Source organism: Mixophyes fleayi, chromosome 8 (assembly GCF_038048845.1).
Source record: "Mixophyes fleayi isolate aMixFle1 chromosome 8, aMixFle1.hap1, whole genome shotgun sequence".
Lineage (NCBI taxonomy): Eukaryota > Metazoa > Chordata > Amphibia > Anura > Limnodynastidae > Mixophyes > Mixophyes fleayi.
In genome coordinates this window covers 133,325,673-133,347,673 of record NC_134409.1, presented here as the reverse complement: position 1 = coordinate 133,347,673, position 22,001 = coordinate 133,325,673, and the positions used below count along the sequence as shown (strand labels likewise).

The window sequence follows — 22,001 nt, the reverse complement described above, 5'->3', positions numbered from 1 at the left end:
TTATCTAAACTGTAAAAAAACAGGGATCGAGTGAACAGCTGGCTTTGTAAGTGTCAGACACACCGCTGTTTCTGTCACACATACGTGTGCATGTAGCATGCACAGGAACCGCGGTGCCTGCGGGTTACTGCTTGTCAGTTAGCAGAAAGCTGCATTCTTCTCAGTTCAGAAATGCTCGTCTGACACCTCCTTGAGATTAGTGAGGCACAATCTACTGTTTTATTTAAAAGAAATAAAGCTGTATAATCACGTAAAATTTTATTGGTCCGTGCAAAAACGGCAACTCACAATGCGCCTAGTTAACGTTTTCGGGGCAGCACAGTGGCCTAGTGGTTAGCACGTCTGCCTCACAGCACTGGGGTCATGAGTTCGATTCCCAACCATGGCCTTATCTGTGTGGAGTTTGTATGTTCTCCCTGTGTTTGCGTGGGTTTCCTCCGGGTGCTCCGGTTTCCTCCCACACTCCAAAAACATACTGGTAGGTTAATTGGCTGCAATCAAAAATTGACCCTAGTCTCTGTCTGTCTCCCTCTCTGTCTGTCTTTGTGTGAGTGTGTGTATATATTAGGGAATTTAGACTGTAAGCTCCAATGGGGCAGGGACTGATGTGAATGAGTTCTCTGTACAGCGCTGCGGAATTAGTGGCGCTATATAAATAAATGATGATGATGATGATGATGATGAAAGACATTGTGCAGTTCCTTCCATTGCCCAAAGCTTCGGTTCAGGTGCCATTGTTGTTCTTCAGCTAGTCTCACCTCCCCCCTCCCCCATCCCCCTATTCTAATTTGTAGAACGTTCCACGGGCATTAGAGCGGAACAGTCAACAAAGCATGGAGAGAAAAGGCTAAATTGGCAATCAACAAAGTACAAAAGCCCTGAAACAAAGAGCCGGAATCATTTCATATATTTTATTGTCCCGTTTTGCAACAGAGAATAAATATGGACGGATATTCCAAGTCGGTAAAGTTAGAGAAAGAAGTCACGCTGGGGCATGAATGAAACCTAGAACGATGAATTAGTTGTGAGGAACACAAATAAACTCTGCTCAGGATTAATCAGCATTAACGACATGTACTAGGCCACTTACCAGCAATCGTCATAGATCACAGTACAGCACAGAGCATGTCAGGGAACCATTAGGACAAATCAGAGAGACTCAGAACTTGCTGCTAGTGACCAGGGCTGGAGATAATACTAAATTCTTAACATTAAATAAGAATGCCATACAAAATTATGTCTATCCTGAATTCTAGCTACTTGCAGTGCGCACGTCCCTTTGTCAACTGTCCGAGTTTTATCTCCAAATATCTATCAAGACTTTAAAAATAAATAAATCAAAATATGAATAATTTTCGTTATTCTTGCAAACTTTCCATCTTATATTCAGTAAAAAAAAAAACATGACTAACAAATACAGACTGTACATCGAAACACGGATATCTTGGACTAGATGGTCCCTCTTGTGGGCCAGGACAAACACCTTGTAACCCGTATATTGCATTCAGTCTATCTGGTTCCATACTGGACTGTATATATATTTTAATTACACTGAACGCCGTGGAAAATGTAAAAAGGAAAATTAGAACAGCAAAACACATTTTCAGCTTCAAGGATTCAATTAAATTCATAGCTTAAGGTTTTAGCTGATCACCAAATCCTTTAAACAGAGTATTTGTGAGCCTCACTGCAATTACATATATAAGAGAAAGCAGCGGGAATGGGCAGATTAATAAACAGCTCTGTGATTGGCTGATTTGTGGAAACGTGATTTTGACAACGTGCTGGTTTTGAGAAAAAAGGTTTGGAACTTTTGGGATACAACACATACAGACATAGACTACATGTAGATTCTAAAACTAAATGGCAGGAGACATGATCCAAATCTGGATATGTTTAAGTGGACCCGTTGCCAAGTCACAGCGGAGGCAGCCATTTTGTGGGTTAAACCAACATCCATGAATCAGGAACGCAACGCCTCACGATTCAGCGACGTCACGCGTTCCTAGTGAACTGATAGGCTAAGGGGAGGCTTAGCTTTCAAAATGGCCGCAGCCACCGCGTGCAGGCAACAAGTACACTTTAAATTTCGATAGAGGTTTATAAATTACCAACTTTACTATTATTCTAAATTTTCTTAACTCTTCATTTCCTCCGTAGTCCATTTTTCGGAGAGAAAAAATAATCGGCTTGGTTCCTCTCCTTGCATTGCGATAAAGGGAATTATCCGTGACTGAACAGCAGGTTCTGTAAAAGACAAGAGGTGCAGAAGAGATTAGTCTTTCAGAGTCATAACATTTTCACTTGATTGCTAATTACTGCAGGGAAAAAAGTCATCTCTCAGAATTGGTCATTGAGAAACTTTACTCCATATCCGGTACATACAGAATCAGTGGCCGAAGTTACACAAAGCCTCTTGATATTCATCGTTGCACAGCACTCAATGGCGCTCTTAAACCTTGACAGAGATATGTTTCTAGAATTACCATGACGACCAGCCGGGAAGATCTCTGTCGCTACCTCACAATATCGCTATCGGTTAAGTTTTCTCCAATGGACAAACACAGCAGTGAGTCAAAAATACAACAGGTTTCTAAGCAGAGGGATATAAACCCTAATACAATATACTGTAGGTGTAAGAGGGTTTGCATCGATAGAAATGCGTTTAACCCTGCAGCGTCCTGCAAAATTCTACTGCTTAGAATAAAGAGTATCTAAGGAACTGCACAAGTTGCCCGATAATGAATGGGTAATGGACCACCGACTTTGGAAGTGTGGACCTAGAGACAGCATTTTTGTGTATATGCACAGGCTTAAGGGTGGGTAGGTCTGGGGGTGAAACTACTCACAGGCAAAAGTTACTAGTACATGGCAAAAAAAATGACGAGGTAACCAGGCAAGCTCGTAAAACTTTGGTTTCTGATCCAAGAGCATGCAATGCACCTCACTTGGGCTTGTTCCTACTGCTGGATAGTCTGATAATAAAAGAAGGTGAGATAATATTCCATTTGGTGGTGCTGTATAAATAAATGTTGATTATGAAATACAGCGGCTAAACCACAATAAATGTGCTTTAAAGTTCTGCTAGCAGAGGCTCCAAAGCCAGAGCTTAAACATGATTTGGATCTTCACATGCACATACAGAAAGAAAGAACGAACAATATTCCTCTGCCTGTTATATACTTTTTTTTAAAGACATTGTATGGTAAATTCTTCATCGGTCCATTTTATTTTTAAAGAATTGGCCAAATGCTCTACTTGTGTCTATGTCTGTTACTTCATTTTACATCAGCTGCATAAATCTACCTAACTATCAAGAGCAATTTTTGGGTGAATAAGGCCTACAAACTATAAAAAAAGATTCTAGAAAAAAATTGCCTGGGGGCTCAAACTGCCAACCTCCAGCTTCACTGTTCTTCAACTCCCATATAAAGCCTCCCACTCTCCCCGGAACATTTAGTTCGCCTTTAAATAATGCAAAGAGTCAGAGCTCTATGTACTGAACATGACCAGTATTACAACACTATTACTAAATGAAGCAGATCATTTGAGCTAGAGCGCCACATATATTGTTTTGTTTTGCTAAATGTTTCAGCTGTAGAGGAATTTGTAACAAAGGACTTTACAAACATCTCTGTAGAGAGACACATATGAATAGTTTGTTCAAACATCTCACGTAAATAGTAAACAGCTGTAACCTGAACCAGGTGACCGATTCGCATGACCAGAGAGTCGCTGATTTATCTAAAGCAAAACATGATGACTGAACCGGCTTTTATTAATTAGCTTCCACAATAAATAAAGATTAATATCCATCCATTATATCTTGCTTTTCCCCCACCCGGACTCTGTCCTGGATAACGGTCTCTCTCATCACTAATATGCAGCATGTAATAATCAATGGGGGACTTGCAGAATAGTGAACTCTATGAGGAAAGAAATGGCTTACCAGCTACGTGTTCACAGTCTTGCCTGGTGTCTGAAAACACTGGATGAGGCTAGCACGCCATAATTACTGTGGGACACTGAGCAACGAGGACATAAACACGTCAATCTGTCTGTGTGTGTGTGTATGTTAGGGGATTTAGATTGTAAGCTCCAATGGGGCAGGGACTGATGTGAGGGAGTCCTGTATGGGTGCAACTGTACACCCATACAGAAACACTTTAAGGGGGGGTATTCAATTGTCAGCGAGTTGCTTTTTTTGACCGCGTTAAGTCATTTTAACGCTGTTTTTTTTTTATAATTTTCGAGCGGGTTAACTTTACCCGCAATTCAATTCCATTTTTAACGCTACATTTTTTTCATGAAACGGTCCTCTCGCGCTCCAGTAGGAGGTCTATTGAAAGTATAGGGTGTGCGAGAGGCAGCCGCGTTAAAAGCTATTCAATTGTTTTTTAACGCAACGGGTAAAACAGGAAAATATGCTGTTTTATCTCGCACCTCCCTGGGGTGTGTTAAAAATAAAAAACCTCTGGTAACTATTTGAAATCATGTAATAAAGTGGAAAAAAAAGTTAAACTTATGTTTATCACTAATACCTAACTTGTGTAAGTTGATTTTCTTGTGAAAAAATAATTAAATAAAAAAAAATGAAAAAATAAATAAATCACTAATTAATTATATTTATGTATGTTTGGGTACAAATATGAATGTAGTAATGTGTTTTGACAGGGTATAGATGATTGTATGGTAAAAAAAAATTGTTCAATTAAAAAATATGCTAAAGAAAGTAATGTAATGCAGATATTATCAATGTGTAATGCAATCTAATGTCTGGAAATGTCTGCAAAACCTTTTTTTTGTTTGTGTTATTCATGACCGCGTTAAAACTCCCCTAAAATCTCGCAAACACAATTTTTAAGGCGCAGGGGCAGCGTTCCCTCTTTTCCAATTGAATTGCACGAGTTTTCCCGCTGCGCTAACTCAAAACGGTCGCTATTGCTGTCAAAAACCCGCAGGAGATTTTTTGTTTTGTTACGCAGCGGGGAAAAACAACAACTCACTAACAATTGAATACCCCCCTAAAAGCTCTATTTCTAAAAAGAAATTTGCTAGTATATCACCCATCATCTAACAATTCTATTTCGGGTATGTGCAGATAGGGCAATTTTTTTGAGCATAGTTTTAACATGATTATCTCCTATTTAAGGCCACCAATAGTTAGCTGTAACCGTCTAAGAGGTCGTTATGCAGAATTTCACAACCAGTAAAAGGAGTACGACCGCAGTGCAAACTCCCCAACGCTGTCTCATTCTAACCGTGGGTTCTATTTGCTCTTACAGTTTGATTCGTCCCCTCCCGAGTCTCAGTTACCTGGTGCAGAGCAATTTAAACTGCCAGCACACACAGAGATTTTAGCCTGCAACCCATACATGAAGAGTGTACAGTTAAACCATCTTGGCTGTTCAAGAAGAACGTCTTTAACCTCACAGCATCAGCCCACAGGCTCCAGAGCCGAAGATCCACAGTCTATCAAAAACAAGAATGTTCTTTCATCAAATACATCACTTTAATCTGGCTCCCTCACCTCACGTGTTTAGGAGATTGACCAAATCAGGCAGTTGTCACTGGTGGGGGGATGGATACATGACCGTGCAGGTTAAATGCTATTTTTTTTTATTTCTAAAGCTCTATCATCACAGCCACAATGGTCTAGAGATAAAAGGCTTTAGGGATGAGAGGGATATGGGGAAAAAAAAGCTCAGAAATGACTCAACAGCAACCTCGTAAGGCAAAATCGATCCCCCCCTAATTATTAGCTATTTACAATCACCAACATTTTGTGCAGCGTTGTACACCAGGGGGATGATGTTACAGATAGATTTCATACAATGGGGTCCCGAAAGAGTGGTCATATCCAAATGAGCTTACAATCGAATGCCAAGCTCACAAAGTACAATTAAGCTCCAGCTACTTCTTTAAACAGGAGATTCGGCCATTTGGCAGTCCGCAGAATGTATAACGACAGATTGAAGAGAGTGCAGTAGGTGGTTAGACATGAGAAAATGTGCACACAAGTAATTTGGGTGTAAAATGCAGTATAGAGATGACAAAAATGCCTTTTCTGATAAGCAACATATTTAATATGTTCTTCTTTAGCCATACAAGGTACAAAACAATAAAAGTGTTTTCAAAGGTAAGAACCACCTAATGTGGTCACCACATCTAGCAAGATAAATGGTCCATGGCATTAAGATGTCGTACATATTATAGTGGGTAAATGGACATTAGAGTGAAAAGCAATTTATGTTACACAACATTCTGAAAGTCAAACTTTTACCATTTAAAAAAACTCACTTGTTGCCTTTATGGGCATCACATGCACTGCTGGGCCTAGAGGTGGCATTTCTGTGTAGATGCACAAGTCGGAAGGTGGGCAGCTACGAGCAGGGGATGTAACTACCCAAGTGCAAAAGTTTCTCTGGTGCAGGGCAAAAATGTAATAATTAAGTGTCCAAAGTTTAACAACTGTCTGATATATTGCAAAGCACGTTGCCAGAATTAGAGGTAGATGTGTGATAAAGGTAATTATGAGAGGCATTATGCAATGAGAGGTCGCATCTGGTTGTGTTGAACCAGCCTCAGACTAACTATCCATAATGGTGCACGGTTGGCAGCAAGTCTCTCGCCTCTTTAGAGCATATTCAATGATATAGTCACAAAACCAGAGAACCTGTTTTATATATTTATATCAATGTGCGTAGGAATATTTGCTTCTTACTCCCAACATTAGGTTGTGTTATTTACGTCACAAGCAGTTCAGACATAAAGCATTTTGACGTATAGGAAGCGTCTAGATGTAAGCTGCACACGTCCACTGGATCTTGCAATGATATACAGAGCTCCCTGTATATAACGCCAACTGACAACACAGCCAAGAACTAGTGTTATAGCGAGAGTAGCATTATACAGAGGGTGACATAAAATGGAATTGATACATTTTAATGTACTTTTGTGCATATAATATGCTTGGTGTCAAGTGAATAAAAGGCTATAAAAAGGGGGGTTTATATATTGGAAAGAAAACAGTCTGCAGTGAGCAGCACTGTGGCTCGGACGTGAGCTACGCAACCTGTAATCCGGAATCTTTTCTGGGGGTTCCCCGATAGGCATACAATACCTAAGTCACTGGTTTAATAATCCATGACTGTAGAGTTAGAGTCTACATAAATACACTGCTCCACAGGATCAATCATACACGTATATTACCAGGGGCAGACTGGGCTGGGGGACACCCACCCCCTCGGGCCGCTCCCATAGTGGGCTAGCCTGGGCTGGGTCACATGCATTTTTTTCCTTTAAAATGTTCCTAATAGGCTGCTGAGACAAGTCTTCCCCCCCTCCCCCCAGTCTAAAACTGGCCAGCCCTTCCCTGAATATTACACTTACATTATACTAAGCTCTAAAGTATTTACTCCAGGCGAAGCAGCATGGCTGGATATAAACCAGCTCTTTAACAAACACCGTCATCTTTTATTGACATAGCTCGGGCAGTCTCTGCAGCACTTTACATGAATAGTTTACATTGAATAACACATACAGACTGATATAAAAGGGAAGAGAAGAGTTTGCAGACTAGCGCACCACAATGCTTTTCCAAATCGGCACTTCACAATAAAAATAAGCAGTATTTTGGGCAAACCCAGACCATTAAGACGAATGGTAAAAAAACCAAAACAAACAAACAACAAAACATGCAACATGTACAAATGAAATCCGTCACGCTTGCAAAAGCAAAAAATGGCCCCAGGGGGGAAGTGACATTGTGGGGCTAATGATATACCGTGTTCACCGTTACCAAAGGGGAAGAGCTGATCTCCGCCGCAGGGTATCTATAGAATGTTTCGGCTCCACAAACTACCCCGGGACCCTTGACCCCAAATCTCAGCGGGAGGACTGAGAAAGGCAGAAGAAAATTCATCCAGCCAGCATGTCAGACACATAATGAGTGAATTACTTATTGTTCCTTTGCCAATAGAAGGAAGAAAGAAAAAAAAAAAAAAACACGAGCACAAACAAACACATACACAAAACATATACCAGTTTTACATAGGGATTAGAAATGATACATTAGGAAGTATTAACGTTAAGCGTCTATACTCTTCTAGAAAATGCCTCATTTTATTTGGCCTGTGGATGTGAGAGCAATTGTTCCTGTAAGATGCTGAAGTCATTCGGGAATGTCTGCCCCCCCCCCCCCCAATCACTCCAATGGTGAAGGGATCTGTAAGAATCAGTACAGGTTCTTTCAACCCCTTATGTTTGTTTTTGGGTTCCACTGTTATTACCTGCAGGTAGCCATTTGTGCTTAAAAGCTGCAGCTCACCAAACACACAAAGGCTCCCGACAATACACTTGTAATGCTGTCAGTTATCGTGAAAGATAAAGCTTGGAACTTGGCTTAAATTACTATGGCAGAGAGTCCATCGGGTGTATTAAGTACAGGAAGTAGTTTTGTGGCATAAAGACCTCATAGTAGGTCACTAGAGATCAGGTGTTAGTGAGTGCAGTAAATGTACATGACTGTATATCTACCAATCTCTATTGCCGTCTACTGAATAACCTGCGATTGGGTTGCAACAATCTGTATAGGTGATTTCACCACCAGGACGTATGATCCTTACAGAGAGAGTCTCCAGATAATATCTGTACTGGGGGAACAAGAGAGACACCTTTTTAATGCTGTACTGGGGGAAGGAGAGAGTCCTCAGATTACATATGTACTGGGGGAAGGAAAAAGTGTATTGACACATTAATTTCAAGGTACAGACTACATGCTATGTACATCTATAAGAGAAAAACAGCTTGCCAGTGAAATGCTCTATGAGCATAAACATGATAAAAGAATGACAGCAATGCAGGACAGCGCATTTATACAACAAGAAGGATACAGAGCGAAGGGGAAAAGGGATTGTTTGTTATTGTAAGATGCATCTTTTTTATTAAGAGCACGTTTTCGAAAAGAGGAAGTGCTCAATAATTTAGGTTTTATAAGAATAAGATCCAAGAAGAGAATATATGTAGTGAGGGTTATCAAAATAACAGCAGTTCATAATGACCTCCCATTGAAAGTAGAATAGTAGATTTAACTCTGCGGGTATTTTGCAAACAATAAAAAAAATAAAAAGCCACTTTCATGGAACTGCAAGTCTGGCCCGATTTTCACAATAGAAAACTTTGTGACTGCAGCAAGCGGCACGCCTGGTGACATCTTATAAAAGAAGCTTTGTTCTTTAAGACGCGAGTACCGTACACTTAGTCTCTGCACAACAGGTCGCTATGTGTCACTCTCCGTGACCAAGACGTTTTGAAGTATCAAAAAAAAGTAGAGCCGGACGTCATTGTCTTAGAGCGTTATGCCGCGGTTTTCAGGAGGAGCCGAGCCGCTGAGAGGCACAAAGGCCGATGAAATGATTCAAAGGAGTCCGTTCCCATCTGTTCTCAGCAATGATTTAAGTGTTGTTACTCTTAATTGCCTGGTCCAGTAATGGGGGGAAAATGGACTCCGGAGACCCTGTTAGTTCTTGTTAAAGGGAAAAGCACTAGCGTAATAAGCAGGGGGGATATTATAACTGGTAACTTTATGTACAGTCAATATGGAGGTAGTCTTAAATGTGTTGAAACAACTCCCTGCCCCGGAGGTGAAAAGGGTTACAGCGATCAGTCTTCTTTTTATCACTTACAAGTCTGTTATTCATTGGAAAGATTCATCACCATTGCCGTATAGACACCGTGGCAGACATTTATTAATGTTCAAGTTAACTTGAAGATGTATAAAATAATTAATTAAAAAAGTACCATTATAAAAACATTTAATATCAATGCTGATAAACACACATTTTATATTATATATAAATATTTTTTTTCAAAGGTGAAGTAAAGCCAGTATATGACAGTACTATACATCAAAGACTGTGTAATATGGGGCTGAATAACTAAACATCCCAGAATGCCTGGACAGCCAGAAGTAGCATACTGTGACTTGTAGTTCCACAACAGCTGGGTAGCCGCAGGTTACTTAGGCTTTGGTATATAACAGCGCAGGTGAAGTTCTCACCAGGTGGCTATTAAGACTTCCACTCCTCTACCTGCTCCGGGGTTTTTTGCGTTGCTGTATTAAGCAATGGTAAAATCTGCTACTGCGTGTCCACTCCCCCTGCCTTTAATCTGGCTTTGCACATCCGAAAGGTTAATGTGGCTGGAACCATGGGTCCCTAGGAATCGCCACTGGTCTGTGCTATTACATCAAGCCCTTACCTGTGAACAGGGCCAAGGGAATGGAACGAGAAAAGTGCCTACAATAAGTCAACACAGATTATTTTTTATTATGGGACATATAAAAAGCATAAGACATATGTAAATAGGACAACAGACATTAAAATGAAAAACTCTGGAAGGAGCCAACATAAGCTTTGTGTTTATGACATTGCAGATTTGGAACTAGTGAGCTGTAAGCCCCGATGCAAGGGGGGAGGGGGCCCTCTGCGTCTGCCAAGCATGGATCCCATTATTTCTATAGGCCCCGATGCACGGTGCCTTCCGCACCAACGGTAGTTCCGCCACTGCGACATTATATTAGCTGCTATTTTTTTTATATATAAATGCGGCACTATATATATTACACCTCACAGCCACGAGCGGACAATGTGGTCTCCAGAAAAGTGCGCAGTACTACGCAATACATACAAGTACAGGAGAAGCCATATTTCCACACATTTTTCCGTAAATGTAAACATATCAAGGAGTCTGCAGCAATAGCGCTGCGCAAATCCAGCGCACCCTATTCACTTCAGACTGCGCCATTCCTCCCTGTAAACCTCGTTCCGTTTGTATATGCAGATTGGTAAATGTCAATGCTACACACTATACGTCCGCACACACCTGTGGGTATTTTGGAATGTTTTGTCACTGCAGTGCACCCATGCGTTACACTTCACCTATTAGAATACAATAAATATTACTGAAAAAGATTCTCGTCCTTCACGCTCAGCCTGTGCAGCAATGTGCTCAGCTGAAACACTCATTCTATATTTATAAATACAAGATGCAGAGAAAACAAACACACAAATAAACCCAGTGATAACGTTTCAATTATGTATAAAACCGGTGGCACTTGACCTCTCATAAGTGAAATGAGAGATGAGATTAATTTAGAGGTCGTGCTAGTTTGTGTTCTTCCCTCCGCTTGAGTGGGGTGATTGAGCGTGTAACAGTGCTCTTGTGTGATCTTTACTGGGGGAAATCGAGAAAGACATAGCATGGAAAACATATGGAACTGTACTTTCATACATTATTCCAAACAGTACATTTAAAGACAAAACACCTACTCACAGTTATGGAACAAACGCTAAAAGGTTACTTGGAGTACCGCCATTCATTTCCTGTTGCCGTCTGTGTCTATACCAGGCTTTTCTGAGGGGTGATTTTTAATTTTTATTGTTTTTACAAAGGAATAGCACACAAACCAGGCCATTTCCTGAACGAGGGCAAACCTTTTGCAAAATCCCACATAATATTAATATATTTTCATAGTGGTTCAAAAGCATACCTATATTATACAAACACATACCTTCCAAGCACACATAGCTATAGAAGAGTTAACAAGTAAGAACGTGTAGAGAAAACACAGGGAAAGAATTGAAGCGCGCTAATGGACAGAAAAGTGTGTGTTTTAAAAAGAAAGAAAAATCTGATTAATTTGATCTTTGTGGATTTTTACATGTTACATTAGACCCGTATGCTACCTCCTGTCTATCTTATTTCACGTGTTAATGTTATCATCATCTATTTCTATAGTGCCACTAATGCCACAGCACTGTACAGAGAACTCCCTCACATCAGTCCCTGTCCCATTGGAACTTACAGTCTAAATTACCTACCATACACACACACACACACACACACACACACACACACACACACACACACACAAACTAGAGTCAATTTTTGATAGCAACCAATTAACCTACCAGTATGTATTTAGAGTGTTGGAGGAAACCAGAGACCATACAAACTCTTCACAGATAAGGCCATGGTCAGAAATCAAACTCATGACGCCAGTGCTGTGAGGCAGAAGTGCTAACCACTAAGCCACCGATATACTCTACTACGGATAGTACAATCAGTGTAAACATAACATCTTCACAAGGTCTGCTCAAATGAGTCTTGCACACGTCCATCACAACATATGCTTGCCGTTAGAGCGCAATTAACCATACCCCAATCCCTAAAAGTGGACACTGAATTTAAATGACCCTAGCAGTGGTGATGAGTACAAACAAGAAAACTAGTGACTATCTGATGCCAGTGGAAATGACTATTAATGATATAAGATAGGAATTACTAGTTGCTAAATTAGTAGAGTCTGTGCAGCAATAGATACTGGGGGTGATCCTACCGATTCACAGCACCCAGAAATGTGTGCAGCAATCAGTACAGCACTTCTCACTGTCAGTATTAACACCGGTTTCTCTATCACATATCGGTTGTGTCGCTGTTGGTTCCACTAATAAAACACCTCAGCCTTCATATCTATGGCTAAAAAGCATTGTTATTATTGCAAATGAAATTATTCACAAAGGAGCTTTATAAATATCCGCCAAGCCACAGCTGTGACCAAGAAACGCACCCTCCACATGTTACAAAGTGCATCAATATATAAAGCGCATCCTATATCTAGATAATAAACACTTGAAATACAATGCACTACTTTAAAACGAGTTGATCGCGAGCAGCTGACTTCTGTGCCACAAATAAATGGCTCATAGTAGCTTTCATCAGGGACTCTGTGATCTGCAGTACCGAGACGCAGTCAGTCCGACAAGTTCCAGAGACTCTTACACACACACACTTCATACTAAACTACCCTCCCAGAAAATCCAGGAGGCTCACGAATTCATGGAGGTGGAGAGCAGATCAACCTGCGGCTTCCTGCCCACTTCGACTGACGCGTTTCACTGACAATTGTGTCATTATGGCCCCACTGCCTATGTGCGAGGGAAGGTCACAAAAGGAGGCAACTATGACACAAACACAAGCGTTGAATGCTAATGGATAATCTGAAGATCTTTCGGTCCTCAATGGGAAGGAGAATGATGTTCATCAGCATAGGTCTTGTCCGCACCAAAAAGTCATCATATCAACTTTACTGCTTTTGAAATCCCTGGCGCAGGTAGTTTATATCCATCAATTAAATAAATTGTGGAGGGTTCACCTTCTACTAACACAACAGACCCTTTCAAATTTAGGTAAAGAAGCAGACTTGCCCTTTACAGAATGTTGCACTTTATTAAAGTGAGACAGCAAAATATTGTTTCAGTAAATTTTGTGGGTTTTTTTTGGTGTTTTTTCCAAATACAAAGTGCAATCGTTGCTGGTGTAATTGGGATAAACAGCTAAAATGGTGCAGTGCGTCTTAGCAAAACTTGCAGTAACATCTCTCCCAGTGATCTGTGACTGATACACCAATCATCGTGGAGATGGAATATGAATGAGACACTAAAGGTGACTAACAAATAGTATTTGGAGAGATACACGCGCAGCACAAATGTAAAAAAAAATTTAAAAAAATCTTCCACGTCGCTAGACGGCTTTATTCAGTCTTCAATAAGCAAATGAGATTTACAGTTTCAAGAACAGCAAAATAAACAGGGAGCTGTGTCAACATTAATTTAGCCGTCTTCTGTATAAACAATTCTGTGTGATCGATCGTTTGTTCTTTCAGGAGATGGCAAACTTCACACCCGGTTTTAGTGATGGGCACTTCGGCTGCTGATTCGGTACAATCCAATTCATTTAGATTTTCCAATTAATAAAGGAGGCACAAATCTCCGTGTGGCAGAGCATCCGACTGTTGTTATAATCACCCAATAATCATTAAAGGCTTCAAGGTCTACAAAGAGTTATAGCAGGCAGCTATATATCTGGGTCAGTACGGCAGCACAGTGGTTAACATTGCTGACTCACCGCACTGGGGTCATGAGCTTCATAAAGACCAGTGGCTAGATTTACTAAGAATCGAGTTTGGTGGCGGTTTGAAGCCGCCACCTATCGCCGGCGGTTTAGTGGTCCAAACCGCTGCATTTACTATAGGGCAGTTTGAGGCTTTAATTTCAAATGAATGGCGATGTACGGCGGATTGAAAAAACTAAACCGCCGGCAGTTCTGTCTAAACCGACGGCGGCTTGGATGAAACCGCCATCAAAACTATACAAGTGCCTCCTTAAAAAAAAAAAAAATATATAAAAAAAAATTATTCCCTCCTAAGTTATTAAATTCATTTTGCTCCCTAATCAATATCAATAGAGAATGATTTTCCAAATAATTAAAATGTCAAAGGTGCTTTCTCTTATATTCTCAATGGCAAAATAGCACAAACAGCAGCAGTTTGCGCAATCTCGCAATTCACAACCACCTCTTTTATTTTGGCCGTTTGGATGGCTGTTTTGCGGCGGCTTTGAAAACCCCAACTTAGTATATTCGCTATTTGTATGTTCATCATTGTTAAAATCGGGATGGTGGTTTGTAAAGTGCTGGTTTTGATAAATGTCATTTCTGGCTGTTTTGACGGCAGTTTGGGGTTTAGTAAATCTGGCGGATTCAAAACCGCTGGAAAGCAGCGGTTTGAGCAAACCGCCCTTCAGTAAATCTAGCCCCAGGACTGTATCTGTGCGGAGCTTGGGTGTTCCCCTAGTGTTTGCGTGGGCTTCTTTTTGAGCGCATGTTGTATGAAGTCGGCATAGTCAGTATGTGGAAGGAGGGAGCGGAGTATCTCCGTAACAGTCCATGAAGATACATGGAGTCTATGTCCAGCAAGAAATCCTCGCTCACCTTTCCTTGCTCCCCAAAGAGGCATACAGAAAAAACAAAAACGAGTGAAGATTCCGAACCATAAAAAACGTCAACGTGCGCAGACGGACATTGCGGTGACGTCCGGCGGCACCTCCCACTGAATTGTGGTACGTTATATTTTAAATATATCCAAGTAGCGCTTGGCGTATTCAGTTTGCATTATATCGGCACATTCCTCTACAAAGCCCTTCCAGATTCAGTGATTCTGCAAATGACTTTAGACTTGTTTTTTTTGAGTACACACTTATAAGTAGACACATCAGATGAGCACAAGAATTTATTACCTTAGGCAAAACAAATCTAACGACTCACTGTTTCCGGCCAGACGCAGCACATCCCAAAAAGAAAACAAACAATATTCAGTTTTGCAGTAAATGCATTTATACCAAACAGAAAAAAATAAGTGCGCGTCACAAGAAGAGACTACAGACAGACGTTTTAAGCTTCACCTTTTCCGTCTTGCTTTATCTGTGAAATAAACATCATAGCACACCAACAGAACATCTGCATACTTAGCGTCTCATGCCCTGCGGCTCTCTGGTTTTAAGACTCTTGAAGAGTTAGACAGATGATTTATAGAATAAGCTGCAAACACGTATGTAGAGCTAGGAGATCAAACCATGGCCCTTATTTTCAGAAACCAACACTTTTTTATTAACTGGAGCTTGGTTAAAGCTGATAAAGACACATCTGCTTTGTCTTCCTCGCACTGCCCAACGCTCTGCGGTGCTGTAATAGATATAACGATGCCTTCGGGAGCATTTGTCATAAAACTGACAAATTCTGACATGACTTTGGCACTCCGATAGCTGCAAATTTATGCCAAGGATTGGAAAACACGCCATTTTTCAGCGGGCGATGGGTACATTTTTCAGCAGGGCGTCCCTAATTAAAGAAGGAAGAAGAAGACGTCCTCAGATTGATAGGTTTTGTGGGATGACTTTTCACGCTCAATTTACGGGAGTATAAATCGTCCCTGGAACTTCTTTAAACACGAGAGGGGAAGAAAAGAGATAGATTTGAAATGCTGTTAAAAAAAAAAAAAGAAGTGACACTTTGAAACTTTTACCACCATCAGCTGAGCTGCTTGGAACATCAAATGCTCCGGCGTGATCACAGAGCGAATGTCAGTGGGAACCATTCAACCAGAAGATAAAGAGAGAAGCAGAATTCTAGGTCGCACTGTAAAGCGCCACTAAAAAAAGAAACCGGTAAAAGACTGAGCAGAGAGGTATGGAAACAGGATCCACAGCACTTATGTCAAAAAGCATAAAAGCCAACGCTGTCCAAACTTTTTCAAACTTTGAAAAAGAACACAAAGATAAAGTTTTGCTATAAGAGTATTAACACCAGCCACATATAAATTCCCTGGGAGTGTAACATAGATATTGTAAACAACTGTGCATTGAAATGGTTTAGTGTTTGTTATGAGCCATGGCAGTGCCTCTATCTCGCTGTGCCCATCCACTACATCCCAGCCGTCTCCATAACGACTGGGACATCACTTACGGTTTTCACCCTGGTCATTGCTAGGGCAACGGTCGGGACGCTCAGTTGTTTTATCGCCACGTACCGGCAGGAGGGGCAGGAGGGGCAGCCGGGCGCGTTCGCTAAGAGTTTAATTAATTATTAGCCTCTTGGACTGATTTTCTCCCTGTTGTGCTCCTCAATTCTGATTGGCTCCTCCATGTATTTAAGGCAGGGAGGGATTAGTCTCCCTGCAGGTTATAGCGTTCACAGTCTGTGTTGTTGCTGACCTGCGTTGTCTTCTGACATTCTGATTGATCTCCTGTTGTGACCTTGCCTGAACTTTTTGGACCTTGCCTGATTGCCTGTTGCCCTGACCTTTTGCCTGGATTTTGGATTTCGCTTGTGACCCTGACCTTTGCTTGAATACTGGACCATTTTGTTCGCAGTCAGCCCCGATCTACGGCCTGTACCCTAATCCTCCTGCTGACTACGAACCCGCAACCTAGTCCTGTCACTGGCTTCCGCCTTCAGTCTTCCAGTTTCTCTACCCTGTGCCGCGGTTTTCCCAATAAGCTTCTACCACGATAGAGATATGTCCTGGGGTTCATCAAAGTACCCGCGAACATATAAAAGTTCTACGGGAAAGGCGGCTGCTAAAGGTGAAAACCTCCAGTAGTCCGGTTCTAAAGGATTATTAATAGCCGAGGTCCTAACAGTGTTATACATTTAAATGATCCCTTTACGTTTAAAACCATCTATTATTATGGACATTTCAGTAAAGGAAAAAGTGTTAATCAAAACAAAATTAACTGGTCTGACATACAAATGACTAAAGTCCTCCAAAATATCACACACTCACTATTAAATACGATGTTAAGCCACCGCTAAGATTTAGTTCAAGAGCTAACACTCTTAGTTACTACCTGACTGATGCCAAACTAGAATTGCATAAATTTACCGTTATAAAAAAACCAAGCCTGACACATGAAATGTTTAAGAACACAAAGACAGAACATTACTAAATGGAGTTTAATATGAAACAAGTCACAAAACTTATTGAATAGAAATGGTGACGACACATTGACATAGAGAAATATAATTGCAAAACAGTTTATTTAAAATTAACACACAGAAACAGAAAAACTGCACTTTGACTTTTCAGGTAATCTGCTGGCTGGGGGTAGAAGGCAGATAGTTACTCAGCAGCAGACTGACTTCCCCTCCAAAAAAGGACCTAATAGTTTTTTTTTAGAAGATAGCTATGACATTAGATCCACTAAACAGGGTATGAATTTTCGTACATGTGCACGGGAAACATGATTATGTTATATGGATTCTTTGGGAGATTATCTCTATAGCTTCCTTATAGGGCTGGGATCTACCAATGACAAATTTCATCTGGCTGGTTCCACTACTTACAAATTTGTATAGAGGTCTCCCCAAACATTGATTCCACCAGAAGTGTTGGTTAGCCTAGAGCTTAGAAAATCAGAAAAGGAATAAAATGGTTTAATGGAAGTAGGATACCATCACTAAATTCATCTTCAGTGACTATGCCCTTTTTTGAGAACCACCGATTATCACCAGACATCAAGGAGCTGCAGCCAGCAGGGAATCCGGGGGAGAGAAGGGCAGACCCTGAGTACCTATTAAGCACTGTGGAGAGAACAAACAAATGGGGTAACCAAAGGAGAAAGCCTTTTTCCCTCTTACCGAATCCTATGAGTTTGGGATCATGTGTGGCCACCAAAAGTGGGTTGACACTTCAACAGGATTGCAGCCTTTCTGGCAGTAGAATCCTAAAACCACCAGATTGTACCCAAGAGATAAAGCCCAGGTCTATCTGAGCTAGAGCTCTTTGGTGATTATGTTACAAAAACTGTATATTCTTTACTCAGATGTTTGGCTGGGAGTGAAAATACTTTCCATATCCACAGTTTTGGGGCAGAAAGTGAGTATCCAGGTACGGGTGTCATCTCAAATTAATTTCATGAACACACTCTGCCAATTGGTGTAGGTATGTAGTCTGTACGTGCCCCAATATCATGAAAGGGAAACACTGTTAATTCAAAAGCTGATCACTTCCTCTTTTCCCTGGTAAGGAAAGCCTGATTGATAACTTTAAAAGATATAACAGGTTGAAAAAAAAAAACATTGTTTAAATACACACCATCTGTAACCATGGAGAGAAAGCATGTACTGCACTGTTTTTATCCCCCCATGGTTACATATGTTGCTAAGAAAGGTCAGTCATTTGCAATTTGCGTGTCAAATGGCAAAAACAGGGCGTTTCTGAGTTTTCAAGGTACAATTTCAAGCAGAACTCATATTTCAAATATCGGGAATTATTTCAGTAAGTGGTAGTACCCAGCATTTTTGAGTAGAGCTATCTTTTAATATAAAAGATTTAATACTTGGCCTTTAACATAGCGCCACAAAGAATTACAAAAGAAGAGATTTAGTTGCAGGCGGCTTTTAGAAATGTGAAGTCTAACTAAGGGTTCTATTATCTGACAAGCGTTAGATTCCAGGAAAAGATTATATAACATATACAGCTCAATAATGAGTCTTCTGGCTTAAAGAATGTAAAGACAGTATGACTGGTCACCCTCTTATCACACAGACTGAGAATATAAATATACAGTGACATCGCCTTCAAAAGTGACTCAGATAGACTTACGGAGACACTGTTTATCACAACAAGAGGGACACACGCCTGCTACTGCTTCTGAATTATTGCCTGTGACATCACCACCTTGGGAGAAGAGTCATAAAATAAGACTATTAATTATACTGGCTACTATGTTTCAATTACCCAATCTTGTAACCATGGCTACCAGTGATGTCATATCATTTCATTGTCTCTGCCCGGAAGTTCCTATTCCGAGACCAAATGCTGCAGGAACGCAGCTGTCAAATGTCACCTATCCAAAATATCAAATATGTGGCTATATAATATTTATGTTATAAAGTTTAAGCTGCAAAGAACAGAACTATTATTTTCAGCGGCAGTTTCTTAAACTGGTGGGTCAGTCAGAGTAAAATAATATAGATGTATTCCGCATTGCTGCTTACTTGTCTTCTAGATTTGCTTTGTATCTTTCTGGGATATAATGTGGTCCAAGATATCATGTAACCAGGAATATCTACATGATACAGCCAGTTTGTGCAACGGGATATACTTCTTAAAAGATGACAACCAACACCAGGCTATGACTGGGTCCCCATGTCTAAACACAGGGCTGAATTTCCTATTGGAATCGGGCCTGCAAGAAAAAAAATGTGTCCCCTTCCCCTAAGGAAAAAAAAAGACCCATGCTGAATGAACCAGGATCTTCACAATACCCTTGCTAGTAGATGTTTGGGTAATAAATGGTTAGATGTCAGAAATCAGCATTTAGCACATGTAGAACTACAAGTGCCAGCATAGTTATGTCTGCAGGTTAGACTGTAGACCCTTCACTTTGCATTTTAAAATGGGCTTAGGCTACTCTCTAATATTATATGCTGAATGACAGCTCCAGCTCTACTCATCCTAGAGCTAGAACTGTCAATCACCTGGCAGAGGAAGCCAAACTCAAGTCAAGAGATTGTGGTCTATGGTCACTACTGCAGCCAGAAGAGAGAAGGCAGCAACTATTGTGAACAGAAGATTCTATAATTGCAGTGCGGTAGCTAATAGAGCATAATGATATTTACTATGGGTAAAGAGCTACAATCTTACCCATGTTTTCCCAAAACATTTTATGTGCCAGTTAGTACAACCAATGCCATATTATCCCATTCCATGACCTGTTAAGCTTAAGCTGTTGTCCAATGAACTTGCAATCCAATAGTACTTTCTGAGTCACTGTTTGGAATATGTTTGAACCCAATCAGCAAATAGCAAAAAGAGAAATAAAAAGGAACTTACTACCCAGATAATTAATTAGATAAAGACCGTTAATGGTTTGCACCAGCCGAAGCTCACAGATGGCAAAACATTTGGCTGAAGAGAACGACAGGAGACGATTATTTCTGTGATTCTTAGACAGCGAAATTGGGAAATAGTAACACACGGCTGAATTTCTCAGATGGAGTTTCAGATAATCTGCATGAGCGCAGCAGTATCTGCCTATGTACTCAGTAAGGTCACAGCGATAGCTAGTGGGGGTATTTTTTTAAGTGAGATTTGGAAAAGTGAGAATAATCATAAACAATTTTAAAGTGCCTCCAATTCCGTAGCGCTGTACAGATAATATTTGTCACTTACATCCGTCCCTGCCCCCAGTGGAGCTTGCAGTCTGATTTCCCTAACACACTCACACACAGAGGCAGACACTAACTAGGGCTAATTTGTTCAGCAGCTAATTAACCTATTGGCATGTTTATGGCGTGTGGGAGGAAAACCCACGCAAACATGGGGAGAACATACATACTCCACACAGATGAAGCCCTGGTCGGGAACAAAACTCATGACCTCAGTGCTGTGAGCCAGAAGGAGACTATCCTAGTATTTATGAATCAGCTGATGACCTCACCCACGATTCACCGGTCAATCTGGTTTTCATACAGCTGGATCAAATCTAGGAGGATAGGATTTGGTTATTTAGGTTAGAGCCACACAATGTACAAAAATATACAATAGATGTTGCCTTTACATTTTTTTGCAACATCTGTTTCTGACTGGTTGAACCTTGAACCAATCAGAGATCAGAATAAAGTCTATGTACAGTAAGTTTAGTTTTGAGTGTATGTAAGCGAGATAAATAAAAATACAAAATTTTAATTATCTAGAGTGCCGTCAATTTGGTGGTTCGGTCTGAGCAGAAGATCTTTATTCCTTTTTATATCGCTTACATATATTCATTTTCCTAAAAACAGCAGATCCACTGTGGGGGCCATTTGGCAGCCATTTTATCTGCTTTACCAATATTCTTCAGAATGCAGCCTATCGATTCAGTAGGATCCAGCGGCATCAGCAAGAAAACAAAATGGCTGCCTCGTACCTCGGCCATTTTCCTAGTGAACAGAGAAGCTGCATTCTCACGGACACTGGCTCATCTCACAAAATGGCTGCCTCTGTGATGCCACTAGTTTCAAATAATAAACTGCCCTCCGAAAGTAAAAACATTTGGTTAAGCTCAACAAAATGGCCGCCTCACTGTGAATAGGCGACACGTATACTTTAAAGACTTTATTGAAGTAAAAGAAACCAAAACCAATGAATTACTCATAAAGAGACTATTTCAGAGAATACAAATATCAATTTCTAGATTTTGGATACTATTGCCATTTTTTTCTCTCTCTGCTGTATGAAAGAACATTTTATCCTCCTGGGCGTCATGAGGTAAAAAGGCTGGTTATGAAGGCATTAAACACAAAGCAGTATGGTGCAGGGAGGTGAAGAAAATGACTGCATGTTGCATTTGCTGCCTCCCTGTGTGCACGACAGATTAAAATGAAAAGTTATTTACAAATCCGACTCCCTCCAGACGATGGCTGATACCTTGCGAGAACGGCTGTGAAATTAATTTAGCGAGGGGAGCGCAATCAGTACTTTGGGAGGAGGAGAAAGAGGAACGAAGGGGGGAGGGAAAGAGCAGCAAGATTTCATCTGAGGGAACGCTCTGTGATCAAAAACCCGGGGTGCGCGGCTCAAGAAAAACTTCTAATCATAACAGGATATCCAGTGGTAA

General features: G+C 40.7%; 1 protein-coding gene across 3 annotated transcripts in view; it reads right to left on the bottom strand.

The window, feature by feature from the left end:
* Positions 1-897: 897 nt before the first annotated feature.
* CHCHD6 (coiled-coil-helix-coiled-coil-helix domain containing 6) overlaps positions 898-22,001 on the bottom strand; it is a 135,734-nt gene continuing 114,630 nt past the window's right edge. The window contains exon 9 of one of the 3 annotated variants that reach the window (XM_075183642.1): positions 898-2,247. In XM_075183642.1, the coding sequence (XP_075039743.1) occupies positions 2,224-2,247 (24 nt within the window). In that variant the 3' untranslated portion in view covers positions 898-2,223. Of the gene's footprint in view, positions 2,248-17,816; positions 17,980-22,001 lie in introns of those variants that run through there. The other 2 variants (XM_075183640.1, XM_075183641.1) reach the window with 2 other exon arrangements.